This window comes from Prunus mume, linkage group LG7 (assembly GCF_029339155.1).
Source record: "Prunus mume cultivar Tortuosa linkage group LG7, ASM2933915v1, whole genome shotgun sequence".
Lineage (NCBI taxonomy): Eukaryota > Viridiplantae > Streptophyta > Magnoliopsida > Rosales > Rosaceae > Prunus > Prunus mume.
This window is the reverse complement of record NC_142704.1, coordinates 5,634,654-5,661,358: the sequence shown is the minus strand read 5'-3', so window position 1 is coordinate 5,661,358 and position 26,705 is coordinate 5,634,654. Positions and strand designations below refer to the sequence as shown.

Sequence of the window (26,705 nt, the reverse complement as noted above, 5' to 3'; positions counted from 1 at the left end):
AGGATGCAGTCAAAAGCAATTTGATGGGACAATGTGTTTTACAGCAATAAGCTGGAAATTTTACTTGAAGTTGCGCAGACCAATCGATGCACTAGTTGATATTCTACTGCAAAGTGTGTGACAGCTCTTGAGCTTTAAAAGTTTGGCATTAATCTGAACAGGAATTCTTTGTCACAAAGGACCGACGTGCATCGATATTGTCGATAACATGTTAGTACGTTTTGTTATTTCACGATCAACATTTAAAAAGTCTCATTTATCATATAAGCTTTAAGCTTCAAGCGTTGTTTAGTGAATTTTGTTTTTGGGTCTATAAGTGAAGTCACAGTTAAGCCTGTAAACAGTTGGACCAAAAAAAAAAGGAACAAATTACGGACCCGTTACTCCGGATAGCGTTTTCTATCACGGCTTCATTGTTGCAAGATTTGCTGAGATCGTTCGGAACAAAAAGAGAAAACGCAAAAGCAGGTGTACCGGCTGTTACACGTTTGCCTCCAAATTCCAAACAAATAGAGGGAGAGAGAGAAGCTGTGTCCATACGGCAGTGGAGGAGGGACGATCACAGGTACCCTAACCCTAAAACAAAACCAATCGAAAGATGCCGGAGAAGAAGAAGAAGAAGAGGTACGAATTCGAGTACTGCGTGGTTTGCAAGCTGAATCATGACCAAGGCCCGAGCCACAAGTACATACCGAGCCATACCAAGTCCCTCTCTACCTTCCTCTCTCGGTTCCAGGACAAGCTCTCCGACGTCCGCTTCTTTCTCAAAAACCCTACCCCTCTCCGCCCCGAACTCGCCTCTCGCAATCGCCTCTGGTGCGTCTTCTGCGACACCGACATTGACGAGCTAGATAGCTCCTTCGCTTGGTAAGATTTCTATCGCCATGCTTGAATTAGCTTTTCGACTTCTGTTTGTTTGCTGAGAAAACAGAGGAAAATAATGGAACATGTGGAGAATTGCTGTGCAATTTGTATTATTTAGAGCTACCAAATCGTGCATTGTGATATAAATGACTTTGGCCTTACACTTTATTGGTGTTCTTGATTATCAGTGGTAATGCAATTAATCACCTTGCAAGTGTGGAACATCTGAAGAATTTGAAGCATTTTTTGTGGAAATATGGTGGAGGAATGGATCGCCTTGATACATTTAGAATATCGGAAGATGACCTTGCTATGGTATGTTTATATAGTATATATGCTTTCAGTTTCATTCATCATTTATGTCATATGAGGCAGTGGGAGTGAACAGAAAGATTGTAGAATTCTGTGGATTTGTGTTTTCATGTGATTTGTTGAAGAAAGATGGTAGAATAATGAATCTTATAGTTCCAAAGAAGAGAGTAAACAGAAATTCAAGTCAGTTTTTAGAGTCGAGTCATTAAACGTATGGTTATTATCCCTTTGTGGCTGCAGTGGGAGAAGAAGTGCAAATCATTGAAGAATGAAGCTGTGCCTTGCGGAGAAAAATCTCGAGGACCAACGTTTGGACCTTCAAATGATATCCATAATGAACTGAAATATGGAATTATAGATACTTTTGAAAATAATAGTAATTCAAGTTTTTCAAATGGTGTTATGCCTTTACTATATCATACAAATGAGCATCAGGTATCCCATTCAGGACCCCCTCAAGTTACAAATGTTGGCTGCTTTCCTCAAGACGTGGCTACCTCTTCTTTACACGGGGAAACATGTTCTGGTACATATTCCATAAATTCAAAAGGTTTAACCGGTATGCATGTTCTGTTTATATGATATTTGTATCCATTTGGTTTGTATTTCATAGAAGTTGCTCCCCTGTAGTTAAAAGGCTTATGCTAGTTTTATGATTTCTGCTGTCTGCTTACATCATGACTCAGTTAGCAGCAGTACCCAACATTCTTTTATTTCTAATGGTAGAAAGTGCTCAGCTGATGGTTATTTCAGTAATGAAAGGGTAAGTTTGGTCATATACACTCTTCACTAAAAGCATCCGTTTCTTGTGGTTGTACTTATATGGTTGGCTATAACATTGGAAAATTCCAAATATGTAATTCATTTGGTGTAGATGAGCGAGGTGTATCCGCATGAAAGAATGACAAAAGGACTGAGCAGTTCTCCGGGTATTAACCTTCAATTTTTTTGATGTTCTTATTCTCAATGCTCCTATTAAGCTGATCATACTGATGCCAAATGTATACGTCATTTGAGAAGTGAGCCATCTGTTCTTAGGAATTGCAGAAAAATTTATGTACGTCTGTATCGACTCAATGGCTTAGCGCAGGAGGTTGATGGAGTTATGATTTATTTATTATAGCTGTGCATCCTCATTTAAGGTTCTTTTCTTCAGGTTTTCAGAATCTCACACAAATATCTTCCACGGGTTCTAAAGAGGCTAGTGGAAATGTGCATTCTGGGGCACCTCCTCCTTGGCTTGAAGCAGATGAAGAAATTCAGTTTACTGTTCCACTGAAACCAGCTTCAGGTATCCGTATCTCTCCGTCAAATAAGTCGGGGAAGTCCAAGAAATTGAACCCAAAACGAGTGGGAGCAGCTTGGGCAGAAAGAAGAAAGAGGGAGATGGAGATGGAGAAAAGAGGGGAGATTGTCAAGAGTGACTGTGATGCCAATTGGCTCCCTAATTTCGGTAGAGTGTGGCAATCTGGTAGCCGAAAAGAATCCAGAAAAGAATTTGAGTTGGAGAAACAAAAATTACCTAAGGTTGAAAGTGAATTTGAGATGCCAATTAAGATACAGCCTTATGTCAGCAAACGGATGGTGAGTTCCATGTTCCCTCTTACTATGTCAGTTTGTTGTAGATTTCAAGATTTTTAAAGCTAGTTATGATAGATGGAAAAATATCTTTATTTAATGTTGTGATACAACATGCATGGTTCTCAATACACGGATGCTATGACAGTCCCGTTTGAATTTCACTAGACCATGCAGCAAACTGATGTGAGGCTTTCATTTTATTGTTTTTGTAAATAAAATCCATAAACTTATGCAGACACATTTCAAGAATTACCAAGGCTTAGGCATTTTTTATTGTGTCCCTCTTCATGCAGCGAACAAATGAGAGTGAATGATTGTGCCATGATGGTTATGCAAGTTGATGATAGCTCTGATGACAGTTGAGCTGGAATTTTGAAGGAAGGCAGGAAGCAAACACGTGAAACTCTGCCCAAAATTGGATGATCAGTTTTTAGGCTGGTGTACAAAATAGAGTTGTAAGTTCAAATGATCATGGCACTCAAATGTATTCAACTTAAATTTTTCTCCATCAAATATATTAAACTTGAAACTTTATCCCCATATGTTATGCATGTGGCAAATGAGGTCTTCTTTTGGTGACATCAATGGTTAGATCCTTCAATAATTATTTAATGTTGAAACACTGTGTCAATAGTCTGGAATTTCTTTAACTGCAAAAACTATGTCAGCCCTATGACTATGACACCATTAATAGAATTGAGACATTTCGACCTAAAAAGAAAAAGAAAAAGAAAAAAGAAATGACATTGTTAGGCACTGGATATTCGCCCGCAAATAATGATTCTTATTTACAAAGAAAATAAAGAGGAACAAATGATGGGAATATTTTTTAAAGGACTCTGTACCCCAGGAGAAAGAAAAAGAGCTCCTATATTTTTATGGCTGCAACCTCACAATTTGAAATAACTGTTTTTCTGTCTGCCATGTTGAGCTGGTTCAGGAAGAAATGTATGGCATCCGGTTTTCCTACTTTTACCATTGCTCTGTTGAAACTATCAATAATGAAAGGAGCTTGTTCTTTCTACTTACACCTCATGGGGGAAAAATAAAATAATAGTAACAATATAAGCTATATTATATTACTCTATCGTAATGGTCTTGGCAGGGCAAAAATTTGTAGAGTTTGATTGGCCTGTGATCCTAAAGTTCCATAATCTCCCTTTCGAAGAAACTAAGTTCTCATCACACAGAAACTCCCAGGAAAACCACTTCTCAATCGTTCGATCTACATCATGCACTACCACATCTGTAATTTTCCCATTTCTTGCCATCATACTAGCAGTATAGATTGCTGCCATCCTACCCGGTTCGTCTGGTGTACTGCCGCTTGGTCCGTCCACCACCACCACATCCCATTTAAGCTCATAAACTTCTTGTGGTAAGTTTTTCAATGCAAGTTGACATTTGGATAGTTGGAGTTTTGAGCTAGGTGCACAATCTGGGTTTTCCCTTGCATGCTTGAGCAGTTTGTAAGCCTCTTTTGCAGGTATCTGGTAGTCCACCTGGTAGACTCTGGTGGTGTTGGAATTAGTCTTCAGTGTGCTTATCTTGTTGTGATCGTCCTCTAGAAAGATGGTGGTGCCACCTGCATTGATTGATGAGAGAGATACATACTGAGGATCAATCCCGAAAATGAGGAGGTTGCAGGGAGCTTTCTGCGAAATGAGATTTGACAGAAGGCGGTATTCCTTTTCCCTGAGGCCGGTGACGTTGGCAGGCACCTTTTTTTCTGAAGGAAACTTGGAGCATGTGGAGAGAGGAGAACATGCATCTCTAAGAGCAGTAGGAGGCAAGGCAGTCAAGGCAGGAAATGGGGGGGAAGAAGATGAAGTTGTTACTGCAATTCTAAGAAGTCTGAGTACAGAAATGATTGAAAGGATCAAAACAAGGAAAGGGATGAGTTTCTTTCTGCTAAAGTTCATGTTTTTAGATCCTCTGCAGTGCTTGTGCTGATAAGGTTGATCTAGTGGTGCCTTAGGTGACACCGGGGAAGAGAATCGAACTTGAGGAGTTACAGGAGAGCGACAATGAGGCACTTCTGGGGGCATTTTTTGGTGTTTCTCTTTGCTTTCAGGACCTCCACAGCCAGCCACTATCATATCCTCAGTGTAGGTATCTGTGGTGGGGCTCTTGATAATATAAGCTGTTATGCTGAAAGTCTACTTGGTTGTATCTTCTTGAGTGAGGAAGAAGGAAGGCTTTGCTTTTGTTCCAAGCGTTGCTTTTCTTATATCCAGGTGTGTGTTTGTTACCTAATGAAATATTGCATTCCGAGATCGATCTGCTATTCGCTTACCTAAGAAAAAGAATAACAACAATAAAGGGTTGGTGTTCCAATAATTTATTTACAACTTTATAAAGAAAATTATTTTTTAAAAAAAAAAATAAACTAAACTTTCACTGTTGGATTGTTTGGTAATTATGAGTGAAGTTGAAGGAGGTTAGCTAATGCGTGGTTGCTGGGCCACTTTCAAGCTTCAATCATGACCTTTTTTGTTAGTTATATAATATTTCCCGTTTGATTGCTGGTTTTGATGGCTAGTAGACATTGATGCATAAGGTTTTTGCATGCCAAATGATTTGCTGTTTTACAATCCTTTTGGGGCAGCAATCTTTAGGGAACTATATTATATAATTAAACTCCCCATAAGATATAGGAAACATCCAATGAATCAAATGTGCCCCTCAATTTGGAAAAGTAGTCACAAAAATGAAGCTCAAGGGGATCAAATTTGGGGTTGTTGACCCAGCCCATCAAATTTGAACATTAAACCCTAGTCGGAAACCTAGAAAAGAGGTCAGTCAGGGAACGGGGTTGCCTCGTTTCGGGGTTATATTGTTGAATGTTTTTTTTTTAAAAGAACAAATAAAACTTTGGTTAAAAGCGGCATATGGATGAGGTCTCAATTATGGAAAACTAAACAAGTTGATGTATCACAGTTTTACATATGTTTGGGCAAAAAGAAGCATCATAATTTTACAGAACTAAGGCAAAGAAGAGCCCAACCAAATGAGAAATAAACTAAAATACTATTGCTTTCTCTTTGAGTACAAGTTGCTGCCTGCCTCCATGATCTAGTCAACTCAGAACCTTAAGCATGACCTGAAACTAGATTGGACAAATAAAATAAATCAGTCCCAAATTACACCATATTAATCTAGAAAATCCGTCTTGAAAAAACCCATCATCTAATGGAGTGGAAGTATCACCGGCTGACGTAATGGTACAATACCACTCTATAGACGTAGTGGTACAGTACCACCCTATCATTTCTCCATCTAATGACAATCAGCAAAATTACACAAATCGATAAACCCACTAAGAGCATCCACAGTGGAGGGTGTATGTTAAATATACACCCCGAATCACCGGAATCGCTCCAATGGGGAGATGTATGAAACGACCCGACCCAAATTCCACTTTGAAATCCGCCAATCTGCTTAAAATCGACACTGGTGGGTGTGGGTGATAAATGACAAAATGCCATAAAAACAATAACACAAACCCGAGGCCCTAACTCGTGGTCGCCCGATAATCGTAGGTCGCCACGCATTTTCGAGAGATCAAGCCACACGTAGTTCTTTCCTCTGTTCGATCCGCAATCGTTCGCTTATCTCAGAATTGGTTTACTTATCAGAAACTCACTTTAGGGTGACATTCCCGGAATATTAGGGACTCCGTTTACGATCCGTGCTATATGATCTCGCCAAGTCTAGATTACCATATATGAAAATAGTTACGATCAACGGTTCAAACTATTGAACCCTAAATCATACAATATGCGAGATCCGTTCGGGTTCAAACGTTAACCAAATTGAAATCCGTGAATTCCTACGTGCTCGTGACGACCCAAGTATCATTCTAGAACCGAAAGTGGTCTCTACCAATTTGCCCACGCGCTGGTGGCTTGATCAATTCTGGCGGTCGGAAAAACTCCAAACCACCGCCCAAACTCCAAACTTAGATAAAATACCCCATTTGGAACAACTTTGTTCTTGGACATAACCCAAAAACTGGCGGAAGTGGCCAAGCGGACGAAAATCTGAAACCTAACTTAAACAATCGAATGATCTACGCTTGAAATATCAAATCCTACCCAACCAGCTAAAGTATGAAAATAGTTAGAAAACCATACCTCACTCGTCCGATTTGGTGGCCGAGGTGTCCGAATGAGCTCGTGAAATTCCATCAAAACTATCCAAATTGTCCTGCTTGTGGTGGTTTCAGCGATCACGACGGCAGAATCGGGATGTGAGGCCGAAAAAGGGGAGTGAGGCGTTCGCTTGGCATCGGTCTTGCTCGAATTGGTTCTTGAGTGAGAGAAATCCTCTCCTAAAGTCGGCTGGTCCAGTTGCCGACATAGGAGAAATATGGGTTTTAAGAACTCAACTTCGAAATATTTACGGCTATGCCATGAACTTCTTTTGATCGTAACTCCTTCGTTACAACTCGATTCGAGTCCACTACGTGTCTACGGACTCGTTTCGTCGCACTCTACGCAACGGTACAACTGAAATCCCCAAATTCCTTCCCGATCAAAAAGTCAACTTTTAAACTAATAAAATATTCTAAGGGATATAATAGTCTTTTATTGAAATAAATTAATAATTAAATATTAATTAAGGACCGGGTTATTACAATATACATATATATATGTATTTACTTATGAACTTTATTTATTTTAGTTTAGTTTGCTTTAATTTATCTTAGTTTACTTTATTTAAGTTGTTTTATTTTATTTCATGTAAGTTGTTGGCTTTCATATTTTACTATTGGATATGGTATTAAACAGTTCCAGTATTTCTAGTATATTTTGCCCCACGAGTCTTACAGTTATACTGACCGTGGGAGCGAATGCGAATCAGTTGACTGGATGTCTCATGAGTCCAAAGAAGGATTACATAGCAAGATGAACTATATATTCAATGTTTTTCAGCAAGATTACGCTTAGTAAATTGTGTATAAGCAGGAATGCATGAGTTCAAGACCTTACTATATGCTTTTAAACATTTTAAATTTCATGTCACTGAGCTAGATTACCGAATATTATTACTGAAATGAAAGTTGAGATTGATTAGCGATTGATTTATTTGGTTTGTTACGACCTGAGACCTGAATATTATGATGTTTGATTGCTTAGATATGATTTAATGCATGCTAGCAAATGAGTTATATAAATATACATGCTTGTTTTACATGTGTAATATTTTTTGGGAATGTTTAGTTTATAGGAGACTCACTGAATTTTCTGTAGAAGTCGACTTGAAATTTAGTTAATTTCAGTTAAAAGGGCAAATTAGTCTTTGGTGCCCAACATTAGCTGTGTCGGACACTTCTAGGAAAAAGGGATTTTAGTTAAATATCGATTAATGGCAGAGAGTTTTAAGTTTATCGAAATTCACTAATTAACAGATCCTTTCGAGTTTTATATTTCCTTAAGCCAGCTCAGGTATTCAGATATAAATGTGTGGCCCTCAGATTTTATTGATTGCCTTATAAATACCGTTGTTGAGATGCAAGTGGTGAGTGCAGTATTAGAATAGCAGACTTGAGAACCCGAGTAGCAGTCGTGGGCCTAGTACCCTCACCCCTCAAGTGAAGGTTAAGTAAATTTCGAGGACGAAATTTTTATAAGGGGGGTAGATTGTAACAACCCGGTCCTTAATTAATATTTAATTATTAATTTATTCCAATAAAAGACCATTATACCCTTAGAATATTTTGACCGGGAAGGAATTTGGGAATTTCAGTTGTACCGTTGCATATAGCACAACGAAACGAGTTCGTGGACACGTAGTGGACTCGAATCGGAGTTGTAACGAAGGAGTTAGGATCAAAAGAAGTTCAGTGGCATAATTGTAAATATTTCAAAGTTGAGTTCTTAAAACCCAGATTTCTCCTATGTCGGCAATCGACTAGCCGATTTTAGGAGAGGATTTCTCTCACCCAAGCACCAATTCGAGCAAGACCGGTGCCAAACAAACCACCTCACTCCCCTCTTTCGCCTTAGCCCATCCCCCTCGATCCGTCGTCAGAGTTCACTGAAACCGCCACAAACAGGCGGTTTGGACAGCTTTTGATGAAATTTCACTGAGCTCGTTCGGACACCTCCGCCACCAAATCGAACGAGTGAGGTATAGCTAGGCGGTTTGGACAGCTTTTGATGGAATTTACTGAGCTCGTTCGGACACCTCTAGCCACCAAATCGGACGAGTGAGGGTTTTCTAGCTATTTCCCATGCTCTAGTCACTGGTTGGGTAAATTTTAGATATTTCAAGCATAGATCATTCGATTGTTTAAGTTAGGTTTTAGCAGATTTTCAGTCACTTCGCCACTTTTTGGGTATGTCCAAGAACAAAAGTTGTTCCAAATGAGGTATTTTACCTAAGTTAGGAGTTTGGGCTGGTAGTTTGGAGTTTTTCCGACCGCCAGAATTGATACCCACCGCGGCGCGTGGGCAAATTGGTAGAGACCACTTTTTCTAGAATGATCCTTGGGTCGCCACGAGCTCGTAGAAATTCGTGGATCTCAATTTGGTTAACGTTTGAACCCGAACTGATTCACATATTGTATGATTTTGGGTTCAATAGTTTGAACCGCTGTATCGTAACTATTTTGATATGGTAATCTAGACTTGGCCAGATCGAATAGCGATTGACGGATCGAAACTGTCCGGATACTCCAGAATGTCACCCTAGAGCGAGTTTTACAAGAAGTAAATCGATTCATGATAAACAAACCGCAGATCGAATAGAGGAAAGAACTACGTGTGGCTTGATCCTCGAAGTGGTAACGAAATTATCAAAGCGCAACCACGAGTTAGGGCCTCTGGGTTTGTGTTATTGTTTTTGAACATTTTGGTCATTTATCACCCACACCCACCGATGTCAATTTTAAAGATTCGCCCGGATTTCAAAATGGAATTTGGATCGGGTCGTTTCATGTAAATGGATGTGAATATACACCACCACCATATGGATGTAAAATAAAATGTATATTTACATCTATTTTTACATCCCTTGCAGGCAGGACCCACCAAGAAAAGAGAAGAAAAATGAAGAAAAGTTAACATAAAAGGTTGGACCCACGGTTACACCTCCCATTGGAGCAACAAATATATTTACACCCCCTGAATTTACATCCCCCATTGTGGATGCTCTAAACATGAAACTAAGAAAAGAAAAAAAAAAAAAAAGGTAGTGGGATAACAAGTGTGATTAGATTTATAATATCTGAGTAGGCTGTTCTGGTTTTCGTATCCAACTTCTAGATCTTATACAGCAATATCAACAAAGTAAACTCAGCTAAATTCTCAACCAAACCACAAGCATGCAAATTAAAGCCACTAAATTTAAACTTAATTGCATTGATCAGACGGAAATTGAGATGTAATTGAATGAATACCTAAACAGAGCCGACGATGATGTTGTTGATGGGGATGAAGACCAGCTTCACGAAAAACCCAACGAATCCCATTGCTACGAACCCGATGGCTGTACGGATCGCCACCTTCGTGAACCTGCACCGAAATCAACCATTAAGTACGCATAAATTAGAGAATTAAAATCCCCAATTTTTGTTAAAATTTGATCCAGAACAGATCCGAATGTTATATGTAGATTCTTAATTGGTTACCTTTGCGATCAGGCTTGTGGCACCTCTTCACCAGTCAAGTGCTTTACTTTGCGAACACTCTGAGAGGATCGACGGCTGAGTCTATGGCTTCAATTTTCTCTGAAGACCAAATTGAGAGAGAGAGAGAGAGGTGTATGAGAAAGGAAACGAGTAGTTGGGCGCGTTAGGACTTTTAACTAACAGGCGGATTTTTCAGACCGAAGGAAGAAAAAAACCTGACGAGAGGAATTTATTTATTTTTGTCAACGTTTAGGCGTTCTTCAACCCATTTGGTCATCTCATCCCCTTCCAAAAAGTAACTATTTTATTTTGCCATCTAAACTCTAAATTCAAAATTTAAGTCTATAACTTTATTACATTATTTAAGAATGGTTTAAATCCAATTCATACTTATAAAGACTTTTTTTTAAGTGAGTGACTTTCAAGAATGACAAATTCTTAAATACTCTCATAGAGTTGATAAAAGTACTTAAATTGGCAAGACTTTTGCTCTTAACAATACTTAAAAATATGGAAAAAACATTCAATAAGTTTTTTAAAAATATTAACTTTTTTACCACCAAACAAAATTTAAGTCTGAATACTACCAAACTTTTGAATACTTTCACAATGAATACACTTTTTACACTCTTTAAAAGTTTAAATTGAATACTTCCAGACTTTTAAACTCTATAAAAGTCATTAAAAATTTGAATTGGATACACCCCCCTAATTTTTTTTTCATTGATAACTTTTCTTCATTTAACTTTTTAAATAACTTTATAATTTAATTTTTAAACAATTTGATAATAAAAAAAATTGAAAATCCATAAATATAATTTTATTTGAGAAATGAGTTGGTATTTATAGAGTTTAGAATGAGTTTTGGGGTTGGATATGATTTAGATTAATTTAAAATAAATTTTTGACTTTTGAATTTAAAGTTCAGCTATTGGATCTTTTTCTTTACCGTTAAAATAGCTTGGATTTAATATGAATAGTTGATTTGGGTTATTGTTGGAATTTTTTTTTTAAAAAAGGAGTTGTTTGAATTGTGTCGTTGGATTCTAATGGCAATATCATCAACTTCCGACACCTGGTGCGACAACATCTGCAGCACAATAGCCGCTGGCCTTACTTTTTTTTGGGTTGGGAGAAGAATTGGGCTAAAATTTAGGACTTTTTGAGTTTGGCCTGCTGAGTTGGAGATGGCCTAAGGAAGGGGAGGGGGTAAAACTCTCACACACAAGACCAGTTGGGAGAATACCAAAGTTGTGGGACAAGGAAAATCCCATTTTGTCATTTGTATGTGTATTTTTATGAATTTATTTCCGTTTTATCTTACAAAATTTTTTGATTTTAAAAATTATTTGCCCATATGTCAATGGAATGACAGAGCAGAGTAGCCCTAATGCTAATGTTGAGAGTGAGTGGAAAGTCGAATTCGGATTAAGCCAAATCAAGATTCTGATTCCCTTCCATTCTAATAAAGGAAAAGTATTTCATCATATCTTCAGAGTTTTAAACAATTTCAAAAGGAAATATTAAAATTGTGTAGAAAAGATAACAAATTATTATATTTAGACAGATGGCGGGCTGTGATAAAAAAGAACTAATATTCCCACATGTATAATATAGTTTAAGGCCTTGGTTTTCTAAAACTTGGTGACACTTGTGACTCAAAATCCATGTTTATCAGAGAGGGTTTGGTCATCGGTGACGATTAAGAGCACCAACATTCAGAAGTTCCATAAGCAACCAAAAAGAAAGAAGAGGGGAAAGAAAAGAGGAACAGAAATCACAAAACATACTAAAAACTACCAGGTTTGATTAATATGAAATGACCACAATCATTCCAGTTAGCAACACAAGGACCTAAATTATAAAGACTGCACATTCAATATTAAACACAGCAGTGATTTTCCAGCTGCTCTCGATCAATAGTCTTAACAGGTCTAAGTCATCCTCATAAGAAAAAAAAAATTTAATTCAAGCAATCAAAAATCATCTGCAAAGCTCAATATCTTTCCTTCGCGCCACGCAGCATGTCATCAGCAAATTAATCTCTTTAACTACATAGAAAAATTGGGAAAAAAACAAGTTGGTATTAGTAACCAGTTGGAGTTACAACTTAGGCATACTACTAAAAGTTCAATGATATACATTCAATTAGTAAGGTCACCTTTACTAAAGCACCCAAGGAACTAAATTCCCTTTGCAGCATCATACTTCTAATACAGCTAAGGAAATTTCACAACAAAATCCCAGAAGAGTTGCCAAAATTAAGCTTGTCGCAATTCAACTAGCATTTTTAACCATTGCATCGAAATACAAGCGTTTTAATGCATCTTACTTTAAATACATCAAACGAAAAAAGCACTCCATTTGGAAGATAAAGTTAATTCATCATGGAAACACAAAACGGTTTAGTTTCAATTTTTTGCCCTGCAAAGTGCTCCTCTAAGTTGATTGATAAAAAGAAAACATGAATATGAATTCTACAAACAAGAGTATTATAAATATGTGCCACGTGCCACAACAAGAAAATTTAAAAACCCTCTTCACCTAGGGGGGATGCAGAGAACAAAAGAAAACTTCACGGCTCCCATGGGAATCAATTGCTACCAGCAGCTGATCGTGTTAAACACAAGCAGTTTCAAGTCACAACCATGAAATCTCTTGGTGCATTCTCCCACGAAAACTATAAATCACTGCCCTAAAATCGATTAAACTAATTCGCGTTATGTGAAGACCAAGTGGAATCACCTTGATCTTCTCTTCCCCAGACAAGCATACGTATAAACCACCATGCGATTGAATTCCATAAAAGCACAGTAATAAACTTGGCTTGTAAGAGTTGGATGCAAAAGGCTGAGTCAAGTTTCACGTTGATCAATTTCAATAACATAATAAACAAAAGTGTCTTCCTTTTACCCTAATGAAATTGCCCCTGAAATTAATATCCACATTTTTGCATGCATCTAGGATTTCCATTTTCCTTTAGTGCAGGAAGCACCGAGGCGGCCCACACTATAAACAATGAAAACTCACAAGCAGGTGCAAGAGAAACAGAAATATTTCAAGTTTACAGATTCAAAAGCCAAAATGCCTCCTTGGGAATGAACAACATTTATGTCCCCAAAAGCTATAAACTCTAGCACCTTGAAACGAATTCCATTAGCACTATTTGAGAAAGAAACCATTGGATTCAAATATCACAAATGAAGGTCCACATTTTACCTAATCAGCCTAATAAGAACAAAAAACCACCTACAAGAAGGTAATTTATCAGAGAAGCATCAAATTGCCACAAACCCAATAACTAAACTCACAGAAATCTCAATTAAACAAACCAGCAATACCCGCATCAAGAATAATCAAATCATACCATTAAGAACACACATTTTGATAGACACATACATTACCTTTGACCGTCAAGGTTGCCCTGTCCACTGCTGCCACCACTCCCATACGACCCATCATCCGCCGCTGTCTGCCACACCGACTGCCACGCCTGAGACGGCGGCTGCACTCCATAAACTGCAGCGGGGTCTACCGCCGGCCTCCCAATCATCATCCCCCCGGGCCCACCAGCCGGCTGACCCATCGGCGGATAGTAGTACGGGACACCACTTGCCGTGGCCCCCACCATCCCCCCGAGCCCCACCGCCTCGTCCTTGATCTCGTCTCGGGGCACAATATCCACCAAGAAATCGAATATATCGGTCCTGGTAATCGCGGCGGCAATGTCGTTTTTCTGCAAAGTTCGTCGCTTGTTCTCCTCGGCGTGGAGCCAAGAGCGGATTGTGAGCTCGAGGATGAAGAGCTCGCAGGCCTTGGCGAAGAGAACGGGGGCCTCGGCCGATATCATGCGGACGTCCTCATCCGCCTTCATGATCTTCTTGATGCGAGCCAATGGGAGCTGGTGATTCTTAAAGTCGTTGACTTGTTCAATGTCGTGGCGCTGGTAGTTCCAGAACATCTGCAGCTGCTGCTGCTGCTGCTGGAGGAGATGATGAAATGGAGGGGCAGGGACTGAAGATTGGGTTGGTGGGTAGGAGGATTGAGCTTGCTGTTGTTGCTGGGTGGGGTTGGGGGTGGTGGTGGTGGTGGTGGTGGTGTTGGGGTTGGTGTCCATTGGTGGGTGTGGCTTGAGCTTTTGATGGGGTGGGCTGATGAGGAAGAATAGCCAAATGGGTGTTTGTGAGTTTTGGTTTTGGTTTTGGTTTTTGGGGTGAGTGGGAAGGAAGGGGGTTTGATTTGATCAGAGGGATGTGTTGAGATTTGATTTTCAGGGATTTTTGTGGTGGGATTTCAAGGGTTGGAGATGGATATGAGAGAGAGTGAGAGAGAGAAAGACAGGAAGACAGGGATGTGATACAATACAGCCTTGCAGATTCTTTTTTATTGGGCCTTTTTTTGTCTTCGAATAGGCTTGCACCACCTTGATATAAGAGAATAGGCTAACCAATATAATTATAGGTTACCTGAAAATTATTAAAATAAGTTGCTATTAGGATGTTACGCGGTACACATATGGAACGAATATAATTAAAACGCAAGACGAATTATATGAACGAAGAAAGAAAATATAATGGCTTGCATTTTCCTTTAATTATCTTCAAAAGTACATGGTTATGTGAAGTGCCTCTCACATTATAAAAATTAAATAAATATTTGTGTGTGACGAATGAATGCAATACGAATGTCGTTCATATAGGCGTTGCATTACTTCTACGAGATCTTCCATGCATGAGAACTGAACACGTCGCAGTTGTTTATAAGAGTACCATATTCATGGGAGAAAGAAAAAACCAAAATACAGATATTTTGTAAATCTCATATCATTTCAAACACGTCGCGTCCGTTCATAAGAGCATCATTAATGAGAGAAAGAAACAACCAAAATACATATATTTTGTAAGTTTCATACTTTCATTTCATCGTCTATTGGTGTGAGTGGAAATTCAAATTCTAGATTTGTCTCACATTTTTTAAGTAAAAAAGTTAAATCCCTTTCTTTAACCAAAGTCTACTTTGCATTGCACCAATTACAGTTTGAGGCAATCAGGAATCAAAATAGAACCTGCACATTTATGTGTGTCGTCTATTGAAAAATAGATCTATAAGTCAATGAACTAAAGCAAACACATTTTTTACTTGATGGCACCTAAGCCACTCAATTACCCATATTTAGAATTATAGGCTTTAAGCCTATACCCAAATGTTGTTGACTTGACTGATGCCTGTTGTCCCTTACTTTATAGAATATATTAAACAATGCTGCTTATTATAATATAACAAAAATGAGAATGTCCCTCCATATATAATATAATAAGAATGAAAACATCCCTACAGTCATGCCAGCCAGGGATAGAAAATTGAGAGTTTTACTAAAACGCTCAAAATATGGGCTGAAATTATAAAAAAACTTAACATCCAAAACACTTTATAAACACACTCAAAACCCATCATTACACACACTCAAAACTCATTTATAAACACACCCAAAAAATATACAATTGTTGATTTTGAGTGTGTTTCTATGTTTAAATAGTGTTTAGATTTTTTTATAAATACATGTCTAGGATTGGGTTTATTTATAAATTTGTATTAAGTAAATTCCATATGTATAACCGTGATAATACCCAACTTTGCCTCCTCTAGGCCTATACCTTATTGAATGGTTTTAAAGTGTTGGTACTTATAAACCATGAAAGGAAACTACTCCCTATCAATGTGGGACTATGTGAAAGTGTATTTTCCTATATAAACTCTAACAACCATTCCTAATGTTCAATGTGTTTGCTATGTTACCAGAGACTTCGCCTATCCTAGACCACTGGCTATGGCTGTAGTTCAGGTCATCATGGCAATCAGGCTCTTCTATTATGCTGTGGGGTTGCCAGGACAAATATATGTGACAACTGTGTTGATAGGGCTAGGGTATGGTGCTCACTGGGCAATTTTGCCAGCTGCAGCTTCAGAGCTATTTGGCTTGAAAAGTTTTGGGGCCCGTATAATTTTCTTACAATGGCAAATCCTGCTGGTTCTCTTATCTGCTAGTGGTATATACGACCACTACGCGAAGGAACAAGCTGCACTCAGACACCATGACTCGGCTGAGATGATGACTCACTCAGTTGTGTCGGTACTATATGCTATTCCCATTACTTGTGGAATACTCTCAGGACTTTGCATTGTTGCAGCTGCATTGAGTTTAATTGTTGTTTACCGGACTAGGAGGGTTTTTACGAAACTCTATGGATCGCGCGGTTGAGCTGTGAAAGCAAAGGGCAAGTGGATATCTCCTGTCAGCAGAATGAGTCTGAAAGGTTTTTCATCCCTATGATATATGGCTGGAGTCTTTCTGAGGGTAAGAGAGTCTGAGGCAAACATTTCTGCTGCACCTATTATCACAAAAGCTGCTAACCAGCCATCTAGTACATCTAAATTATTATGCCATTGTATTATAAATCCAATCCCTCTGTAGGCATTCTTCTCTGAACATGAAATGAAATTGTTTTCTTGTCATGGCGCTGTAGTTTTCCCAAATTTCTTTTTCCTATTACAACAGAAGAGCAATGCCGAAGATCTGCAGGATATACCATCCGACGGATTACTTTATGCCAGTACATAGGTATTTTTATTCATGCTATGTCAACAATACAGGTGCAGAAATTGAATGAATCTATTGTCTACAAATCCTTTTTGACTGCTTTGATGTTTACCCTTAACTTCTGTTAAGAGTTTCATTTTTGTCCAACCAAAGAAAAAGCTGTTATTACGTCAACATGAACAGCTTGAGCTTGAAAAAGCTGAAATTCTGAAAGAGCTGCCAAGACATTTCCAAGACAAGAATGCCAAAGCACTTTGTGTATAATTCAGAATTCTTATCGAAACGGAGGAAGAAACATAATGGTAACTAAGCCTTCATCATAAGAACAGAGGAAGTGCACTAGAATGTGAAATGGAATTCTGTGATCGACATCAGATAATAATATCATGTTATTCAGCATCTGTAATAACATTGTCCATATTATTAACTTGTCACTTAAATCCAGTCAATTTTAAAAACTTTAGTTTGTATTTGTAATTCAAAATTACAAAATGAAAGACAATTTCTCTCTTTCACACACACCAAATCCATATTTTAGACTTCATGTCCTTCTCGTTGTATTGATATGATTGATTCTCCCCTCGTACCTTCGTACGTAGTTCTCTTAAAAATAATAGTTATTACTTTACACACATACGAAAACAAGAAACCAATGTAATCATTATCTGTGATTTCCTCATTTGGGTTGGTCTAATAAGGCAATTAGTTCCTACATATCTTTGAGAAGTTTTGTTGGTTCCACTTGACCATGAATGAGATTTTCTTGGTCAAATGAAATGTCTTAGAATATGGGAAGAATCTAAATACATGCGTATCTAGTCAGGACCTGAGGTGGTATGCATCAGATTATGGTAGTATAATTCTCCTTACTTGTAATGGTGCTGTTGCTGTTGCCAAAAAATGAATAAAATAAAACAAAATTACAAGGAATGTAATATCCATCCATATTTTCAAAAAGAAACCTTACTATGACTTCAACAATAAAAGTTAAATTGAAAAGGAAAAAACTAGTCAGTTATTATTTCTTTTTTAATCAATGGGGAGAAATGATTCGAATTTAGACATCTTTCAATAGTGGAAAGAAATATCACTAATTAAGAACTTGCTGGTAACTTTTCATCGTATTTACAAACTTACGTAAGATGCTAAAGTGTTGTGTCACTAGATGAGACTCATTTGTTATTCATTTAGTATTAGTACCGTTGTGTGTAACTTCATTAACTTTTACAAGCATTTAGTCTTTTAAAAATTATTAAAATTTTAGTTGTATATACCCGTCTTTATATAGACTAATGTACTTTAAGAGCTTATTTTAGAATAGATACACCATGCAATTTTTGAAACGATTAGAATGTGAACAAGAGGAACATTGTGAAATAAAATACCTAACAAAATAAAATAAATTGAGGTAAAAATATGGCAAACCAAAAATTAATTCTTGGTATTATCTAATCAAAATTTCCATGTTTAGGGAAAAGTAATTATGGATGGAAATGTAGCAACCCTGTAAAGCAGAATAAAATTGACCATGGTTAGGGTTTTAACCATAGGCCGAAAAATGGTTAGGTGTCATGATTAACAAAAATATTTATATATATATGTGTGTGTGGATATATAAATATTATATTGTCATGCAAACTCTCCTCTGGAATTGAAAGAAATTCACCAAAAAAGAAACGAAAAAAAGAAGAAAAAAAAAACACCGGAAATTGAGATTGTTTAAGTTTTGATCAGGGCAATCGGGGCAAACATAAGAATTTTGTTGGGAATTCATCAATGGCGACTCTGCGATACGAATATTTGAAATGGGTAAATTTCATACCTCTTTTATATATCTGTGTCTTTATGGTTTTCACTGTGCCCTGTATGGAATATTATTTTCCTTGTCGTTGCTTCCGTTAGATTTTCAGTAATGCTATAGACTTTCTAGGGTTTTAACCAAAACTACTGAAATTGGGCAGGTTGAATGTGTAATTTGAACTATCATTGATAGCTAATTCTGATTGTTTGCATGTCTCTATGAGATTGTGGGTTTGTCTATTCTATCAGATTTTAGTCAATTTAAGAACTGTATATATGTTTTTGTTCTTAATTCTCCAAATTTGGAGAATTGGTTTTTCTGTTTGGGATTGTTTATTTATTTGAAGTGTATGATAACTGAGATTCTACTTCTAAGAGAATTGTCCTCTGGTTTCTGAGAAACCGTGAGGAAGGAGAAGTTGGAATTCAACATTATCCTTACACCCTGCGATCTGTTCTTAGTTTTGCCAGCATTTTTCAGGAACAAAACTGCCATTGTTTTTTTTTCCTTCTTTTTTCAAAACTAGCTATTGTTGATTGTATCATCTCTGTGTGATTAGTGTATGAATGTGAAATGTGGCTGGCATTGCAATCAGGTTAACCTCAATGTAGTTTTGTCTATCCATCCAGTGCTTATTTTGGAAGTTGAGTGCTGTAACTTGTTAAATTTCAAGGATTCTTGATTTCCCGCGTATTTCGGTTGATTGAATTAGTATTCTAGATTTGAAGGTGTTAAAGATTCTGTAACTGATGTTTCGGAGGAAGTAGCTCTTTTTTTCTATGTTTGTAGTTGTGTCTTTGATTAATCATGGCCATATTGCTCAACTAATACTCGCCATCTTTATTTAATATCTTAAATAAATTGGTTTCCTTATTGTGGTTTTTCTGTTTTCCGGTTGCAGCTTCCACAATCAAAAGTAACTTCTTAATGATGCGCGAAAATATCGGGTGTTAGATAAGAAGTAATACCTGGATTGACTCTTGTCCATAACGTGGCGGCCTATTGTTAAAAAGAAGAAAAAAAGGAAGTAACGTGGACAGATACAGAGAGTTGCCAACATTGTGAAAATGGAATGTAATAAAGACGAGGCCCTTAAGGCGAAAGCGGTTGCTGAGTTGAAGGCTGGACAGATTGATTTCCCTGGGGCTAAAAGGTTTGCTTTAAAGGCCCAAAACTTGTATCCAGAGCTTGATGGTATTTCTCAATTTTTAGCCACTCTTGATGTCTACATCTCTGCTGAGAAGAGAGCAAATGGGGAGATTGATTGGTACAAGGTCCTCGGTGTGGAACCTTTGGCTGATGAGGACACAATCCGAAAACAATACAGGAAACTGGCTCTCATTCTTCACCCAGATAAAAATAAATCTGTAGGCGCAGATGGTGCTTTCAAAATTGTAAAAGAAGCCTGGAGTTTGTTGTCGAATAAAGCCCAGAGAATTCTTTATGACCAGAAGCTGAACTTCAATTATATGCACGAAAGAGCTCCAGATGGGAATTCATCCGTGGCAACTAATCAGAATGGTTTCCATAATTTCTCCAAGCTATAATCATTTAAATGCAAGGATGAGGAGTGCTACTCATACCAAGCCTTTTCGAACTCCTTATCCACAAAAACCCACATTTTGGACCGTGTGTAATAGTTGCAAGATGCATTTTGAGTATGTTAGAGCTTTTCTCAATCACAATCTTTATTGTCACAACTGCCATCGGCGCTTTTTAGCCTATGAGACACCACTGCCACCCATAAGTGAAAATGGTTCATCCACTTCATGGACTTCCTACATTCAGCAACAGAATTCTAGTCTGCGCAACAGGACCAAGAATTCATATGCTCCGGGAAGGACACAGACTGCAACCACAAATGTGAAATTAGAAGGAATCTCTGGTGTTGACACTTCAAAGAAAACTTTTCAGGCAGGTATATTCTTCAAGTCAAATGTTGAAAGTGTGCATTTACCAGCTTCCAGTGCTGGTCAAGCTGCACGTGACGTTCAGCCAGCATTTGGGCAATTGAAGAGAGGGCATGAAGAGGCATTTCCACACAAGGAGGCCCATAATAGGAAAAATCTTGCTTTTAAGAAAGCAGATGCTGCCTTAGCTACTGGGTTTCCGGGTGTTTTTTCCAGTTCTGTGCCCAACAAAGATAGGACTAAAAAGAAAAGGCATCTGAACAGGCAAGAGATGGCAACTCAAGTAGGAGTGGAAACTGGAGGAGTTGCTATTAAAAGTGTATTTGGACCTAACAAGGGTATTGCTGTTATGGAAAGGTCTGATGTAGCCGGAAAGCATAGAATTAATTGCACAAGGGAGCTATCACAGCAACAAATTAGAAGTATGTTGATGGAAGTGGCTAAGAAAGAAATTCACAAGAAGCTTAATGTATGGAATGAGGCTGCTACACCAAAGACTTCATTTATACCAAAAACTGCAGATAATAACGAGGTGAAGGAGAAGGAAAAGGAAGAAACTGCTCTGCATGGTGTAGAAACTGACGTGACAGGATGTAGGGTATCTGTGGATGCCAAGAATGTAACGCATGGCAAAAGGCCTTCCCTTGCCAATTCTGGTGTTGACTCTGATGTGGAGGAACATAATACAGTGTCAATGACTGTTCCAGATCCGATTTTCACGATTTTGACAAGGATCGCACAGAGAAGTCATTTGGTAGCAATCAGGTTTGGGCTGTGTATGATGAAGATGATGGCATGCCTCGTTATTATGCTATGGTTCACAGTGTGATATCTTTGAAACCATTCAGACTTCGGATTAGTTGGCTTAATTCCAAAAGCAATAGCGAACTTGCTCCGCTAAATTGGATTGCTTGTGGTTTTCCTAAGACTAGCGGGGAACTCCGAATAGGGAAGCATGAAGTCTATAGGCATCTTCCTTCTTTCTCACACAAGGTTAGGTGGACAAAAGGCACAAGAGGAGCAGTTCGCATATATCCAGCAAAGGGAGATGTCTGGGCTTTATATAGGAACTGGTCCCCTGATTGGAATGAACATACCCCAGATGAAGTGATACACAAATATGACATGGTGCAAGTGCTTGAAGATTACAATGAGGAGCGAGGTGTGAGCATTGTCCCGCTGGATAAAGTAGCTGGTTTTAAACAGTGTTCCGCCAACATTTGCATCGAAGTAAAACCAGGACAATTCCAAGAGAAGAAATGTTTCGCTTCTCTCACCAGGTCCCTTCTGTCTTGCTCACTGGTCATGAAGGTCCTAATGCTCCCAAGGACTGCTTGGAGCTTGATCCTGCTGCTACTCCTTTGGAACTGCTTCAGGTGAAATCAGAAGCATATGAGGATGAAATGGAGGAGATAGCTGAAACATGTAATGGAGAAGATCCACTGGGATGGTTGAAAAGCACCAAGGAAGAGGCTCTGGCGGAGAATGGAAAAATAACAATAGAAACAGGTTTGGTAGATGATCCTGAGAAAAAAGATGTGGCAGACATGATGAAGAGGGAAGAGGAATCCCGAGGAGCAAAGTTGCTAGTATATTGTCGGAGACGTTTCAGGAAAGGAAAAATGGAGGCTGCTAAGTGATTGCAGCTTTAGTGGACTTGTCGTAAATAGAAGAAATCAACGATTTCTTTGTTTTATGTCGTTTACTCTGTGGCACTGGAAGTAGCAAAGATCGTTTGAGAAGAAGAAGGCTTGCAATCTCTTCCACCCGTTGAATTGAAAGTCCATCCTTTTTTCCTGCATCTTCTTTGCCAATTAGGCAGGGCAGTTATCATGAGTCACAGTACTGAGGTACAGCAGTTTTTGTTCACTTTTGTTTGTGTCGATGGATCCACAGTTTTGTTCAAAGGCATGCAATGCCCTTGAGACCAGTTTCAGCTGTATTTGTGACTTGAGCCACAGTTTAGGAGGTTTTTGTTTTCAAAGTTTTAATACCCCAGGAAGGGCTAATCTTTTGCAGCTGGTCAAATTTGCAGACCTAGGAGCTGCTTGACTTTTTTTGTTATACCTCATAATGCTTTACAGGGTTCGGTATCTGTTATATCAAGAAGAAAATGAAAATTGAATGACAGTTTCAACTTTGATAATCTGTCTACTACGTGGCCAATACTTGTTATTTCCTTATCATGCTTACTCTTCGTTGTCATTGCCGTGTTAAGTCCATTTATTTTTTATTTTTTATTTTTTATCATACTCTTGATCTTCAGTCAATGTTTTAATTTACATATACAATCTGCCATGTATCAAAAGTAAAGCATTTCACATTCACTATAAAGGGATTTTGAAATCCTTAATTGTGTTTTTTTATCTTGTGTATTTTACCTGTACTGTCCATAGGTAAACAATGGTAAAAACTGAATTTCAGAGGTTTCCATGTTAAATAATCCGTGGTTCTAAAGGAGAAAAATTTTCCCAGCACGGGTACATTGTAACCTTTCTCTCTGTCTCGATCATTAGCCAGTCAAATGAGGGGTGAGATAGAGCAAAATATTTTCTTGCTCTTCATTCAACCTGTCAAATGAGTGAGATAGAGAAAAAAGTACATTGCTGCTGTGACACCACTTTTCTATACAAATTTATAAATAAACCCAATCATAGACATGTATTTATAAAAAAAACCTAAACACTATTTAAACATAGAAACACACCCAAAATCAACAATTGTATATTTTTTGGGTGTGTTTATAAATGAGTTTTGAGTGTGTGTAATGATGGGTTTTGGGTGTGTTTATAAAGTGTTTTGGGTGTTGAGTTTTTTTATAATTTCAGCCCCCATTTTGGGTGTTTTAGTGAAATCTCTTTATTTAATTTCAAGATACTAGCTTTGGGCTTTCTTGCTGCAACTATGCAGGACTCTATCACCAATCCAAATTAGTATTTTCTTTTTTTGATTATTTATATAGAATATATTTTCGTGTTATGTTATTTGTTTAGGGGGCGTTTGGTATCCTATTTAAATAAGGAACTCAAAAACTTTTATTTTTCTTAAAAACAAGGAGTTCTTAAATCTATTTTTAAGATTCAAAAATTTGTTTGGTATGCAACTTAAAAACTGTTTTCAAATCTTAAAAATTTGAGAACTTGTGGGTTGTTAGAAAAAAAAATTGAAAAAACAGATAGTTTTTGTTTTTAATAATTGGGGTGTTTTTTAGTTGTTCTTGAGTTTTAGTTTTAAAAAATAGGGCTACCAAACATTTTATTTATTTTATTTTTTATTTTGGACTCAAATTCTGTTTTTGAGTTAAAATTTTGGATTCAAGTTGAATGTCAAACAAGCCCTTATATTCTGATTGTTACCAAATCCCCATCCCGAAACCCTAAATTCCTTGTGCCACAAGTTAGCATTTTAATAGCAAGCAAAGCCCCTATAAATACCCTGTTCTTCTAACATTTAGATTTGAATATTGAGTGAACCTTTCCCTAACACTCTCTGATTTCTACCCTTTTTTTCGTTCATTCCATTCGAAACCAATGTCCCTTCTGCCGCAGCATCCCCATCCCCAAACCCTAAATTCCCTTGTGCCTAAATTTTGCAATTTGATAGCAACGGATCCGGTATAATGGGGGGTTGGAATAAATCTCAACCTTCTGCCTCCGCGGATTTGCTCCCCTACGCTCTCCCCTTGGATCGAAATGTTAACTTATCCCGTTTCATCGAAACGTTCACTTCAAGCAACCATGAGGTCCTGCACGATGTACAGGAGGTCGAGAAATCTATGCGCCAACCGTGCGAGAGAATAGAGATGGAGATACCTCCGAGCGAAGTGGGCAAGATATCGGTGATGAATAATTCTCTTGCCGTGCTTTCCGCCCAGCAAATGCAACTTGTCGATTTAATGCGTTCAATGTCGGAGCAGCTTCGCTTAATACAATCAATGTCGGTGCAAATCCAACAGGCAGATAATCCTGACCCAAGGTCAGTGCATGGTTTAGTAGATTTCATCATCTTTTCTCTGCAAAATTGTGCATGTTTTTCTATGTCAAATTTTCCTCAAGTTTTCTCTAGTTGCTGCATGCATGTCTAGCTGCTTGGACCTTTGCTTCATTCATTAATTCTCTCTAGCTAGTTAGGTCGGTGTTTAAAAGGACTTACTTGTTGTATATACTCTTCTCTGTCCAGCTTGACGGAAGCTGCATCTGTATATTTATTTGTGTCTTATTTTGGGATTCAAGATGAAAGTAATGCAATATATGAAGTGAAATTCAAATACGGAGCCCCAGTAGTTGGGCGTGTTGACAGGTTTTGTGAGCGTGAGAAGAATCAGGTTGTTGGCTTGGTCGCTGCACAGATCCGCTCCAATTTATACTTCCTTGCACGGGATTGTGGATTTATTATTGACACGAAGACTATGTCCAGATGCTCATCTTTTACTCCTCCAATAAAACATAAACGATCACAGTGTCTGCATATGACAAGCTCTATTGTCTTGCATGTCCATCGAGCTTCCCACCAAATCCACAGGCTTCCTTTGAGAGATATGATCCCAATAAGAAACTCTGGGAGATAATGCCTTCTTTTTCATTTTATAATGATTATGACACCTATATGAATCTAATTGGTTATGCCATTTGTTATGGGGGTTATTTTGTTTTCATTGTGTGCCTCGAGAGGACAGAATTTCGATGTCGTTGCATTTCACATAAGTAGAAACCAATGGAAGCCAGTGGAAGTTGACATTTCTGTTTATTATGCTCCTTTCCAAGGGAGGGCCGTGGTTGTAGGCGAGAAAATCTATTCCGTACATGGGGAGGAGTTTATAGCATTCGGCTTTAAGATGTACAAAGGTGATGACGGTAGTATTGTATATTTCCTAAGCCGACTTCGTATTGGAAGGCCCGGAGATTGTGCGTCCACCATTGCCATATGAGGATTATGAGACAGACTATTTGGTTGATTTGGGGAACAATGACTTTTTCCATGTCAAGACTGGCCGTACACTTCTCTCAGTTCAATATCTTTGTATCACCATGTTTCGAATTGTTGTTGGAGAAGGAGGAAGTCTTATGATCAAGACCATACATTCTACTGTTCGTTCTGTGGATATACAGCCCAGTGAATGGTTCAATCTTGTTTCCTGCTTTGTGCCGTAAGTTTCCTTCACGTTTCTTCTGTTTTCATCAATAAAATTAATTTGTGCATTAGAGTTCTGTTATGTTTTGTATGTAACAAGGTTTCTCATTATTATGACTTAGTGGGTGCGATGATTATGAACCTAAAGAAGAAGAAACCAGTATGGATGAGAGTTTTTCTATGTTGAACCATAGGAGAATGGCAAAGGTGAAATGTGTTTAAATGAAATGTTTTTGTTTATTTAATGACCATGAATCAAGAGACTCAATTTTTTTCGTGTCTATAAGCGTTTTTTTTGGCCTTTGAATCTAATTTCTTGTAATATAATTGGCTTTTGCAGAAAGAAGCTGGGCGTGGAATAGCTGCCAGGGCGCTATAATTGAAATCCGTCAGGAAGAGGAAGAGCTAGGCATCGTGAGAGAGTCGTTGTTGTATGTAATCTGTTGTAGCTACGGCATGCTTGCTTCTCTATTAGCCTTTCTCTCCATGATTTAGAACAAAGGGTGTCCCCGTGATGTAGAAATTTGCTGCTTTGTGAGGAACAGCAGGTTCCGATAAATATTGAAGGATTAGTCTTTCCTTTTGTAATTTTCAACTACAAACTAAAGGTTTTTTAAATTGACAAGTACTTAAGTGATAGGTTAATGATATGGACAATGTTATTACAGATGCTGAATATTATAACATGATACTGTCTGATTTCGATTACAGAATCCCATATCACATTCTAGTGGACTTCCTCTGTTCTTAGGATGAAGGCTTATTTACCATTATGTTCCTCCATTTTGATAAGAATCATACACCAAGTGCTTTTGCATTCTTGTCTTTGGAAATATCTTGGCTGCTCTTTCGGAATTTCAGTTTTTCAAGCTG

At 38.0% G+C, this 26,705-nt stretch overlaps 4 protein-coding genes, 1 long non-coding RNA gene and 2 pseudogenes across 12 annotated transcripts; 4 read left to right on the top strand and 3 right to left on the bottom strand.

Moving 5' to 3' along the window:
• Window positions 1-304: 304 nt before the first annotated feature.
• On the top strand, window positions 305-5,035 carry LOC103338072 (coiled coil protein). 5 transcript variants are annotated; one of them, XR_016121980.1, is made up of 10 exons: window positions 305-867; window positions 1,053-1,179; window positions 1,417-1,735; window positions 1,863-1,939; window positions 2,051-2,105; window positions 2,333-2,760; window positions 2,903-2,940; window positions 3,051-3,212; window positions 3,863-4,135; window positions 4,244-5,035. XR_016121980.1 is itself a non-coding variant. In XM_089041379.1 (8 exons), the coding sequence occupies exons 1-8, from the start codon at window positions 599-601 to the stop codon at window positions 3,118-3,120; spliced, it is 1,383 nt and encodes a 460-aa protein (XP_088897505.1). In that variant the 5' UTR covers window positions 305-598; the 3' UTR covers window positions 3,121-3,297. The 5 variants fall into 5 exon arrangements, 4 of the variants coding, with proteins under 4 accessions (XP_088897505.1, XP_016651399.2, XP_008239479.2 ...); XM_089041379.1 differs by lacking the exons at window positions 3,863-4,135; window positions 4,244-5,035 and having other exon boundaries at window positions 3,051-3,297; XM_016795913.2 differs by lacking the exons at window positions 3,863-4,135; window positions 4,244-5,035 and having other exon boundaries at window positions 306-867; window positions 1,417-1,702; window positions 3,051-3,297.
• LOC103338073 (glucuronoxylan 4-O-methyltransferase-like protein (DUF579)) lies at window positions 3,230-4,856 on the bottom strand. The gene has a single exon (XM_008241258.3). It carries the CDS (start codon window positions 4,854-4,856, stop codon window positions 3,837-3,839), a length of 1,020 nt encoding a protein of 339 aa, XP_008239480.2. The 3' UTR covers window positions 3,230-3,836.
• A 595-nt stretch (window positions 5,036-5,630) lies between the features above and the next one.
• Window positions 5,631-10,606, bottom strand: LOC103338074 (uncharacterized). Its single transcript, XR_514568.3, has 3 exons — window positions 10,394-10,606; window positions 10,163-10,277; window positions 5,631-5,866 (listed from the first exon to the last, which is right to left on the bottom strand). It is a non-coding gene; the product is annotated as an uncharacterized LOC103338074 (long non-coding RNA).
• Window positions 10,607-12,180: 1,574 nt separating this feature from the next.
• NF-YC1 (nuclear factor Y, subunit C1) lies at window positions 12,181-14,748 on the bottom strand. Of its 2 annotated transcripts, none has more exons than XM_008241261.3 (2): window positions 13,793-14,748; window positions 12,181-12,444 (listed from the first exon to the last, which is right to left on the bottom strand). In XM_008241261.3, exon 1 carries the CDS (start codon window positions 14,508-14,510, stop codon window positions 13,794-13,796), a length of 717 nt encoding a protein of 238 aa, XP_008239483.1. In that variant the 5' UTR covers window positions 14,511-14,748; the 3' UTR covers window positions 12,181-12,444; window position 13,793. The 2 variants fall into 2 exon arrangements, with proteins under 2 accessions (XP_008239483.1, XP_008239482.1); XM_008241260.3 differs by having other exon boundaries at window positions 13,798-14,748.
• Window positions 14,749-16,220: 1,472 nt separating this feature from the next.
• On the top strand, window positions 16,221-16,652 carry LOC148915313 (uncharacterized). Its single transcript, XM_089041879.1, has one exon. The coding sequence runs from the start codon at window positions 16,221-16,223 to the stop codon at window positions 16,650-16,652; it is 432 nt and encodes a 143-aa protein (XP_088898005.1).
• A 1,951-nt stretch (window positions 16,653-18,603) lies between these two features.
• Window positions 18,604-22,354, top strand: LOC103338076 (uncharacterized; annotated as a pseudogene). The gene is made up of 2 exons (XR_016121895.1): window positions 18,604-18,800; window positions 19,694-22,354. The product of XR_016121895.1 is annotated as an uncharacterized LOC103338076 (transcript).
• Window positions 22,355-24,127: 1,773 nt separating this feature from the next.
• LOC148915312 (uncharacterized) lies at window positions 24,128-26,457 on the top strand (annotated as a pseudogene). The gene is made up of 4 exons (XR_016121896.1): window positions 24,128-24,677; window positions 24,882-25,848; window positions 25,955-26,039; window positions 26,173-26,457. The product of XR_016121896.1 is annotated as an uncharacterized LOC148915312 (transcript).
• The last annotated feature ends 248 nt before the right edge of the window (window positions 26,458-26,705 follow it).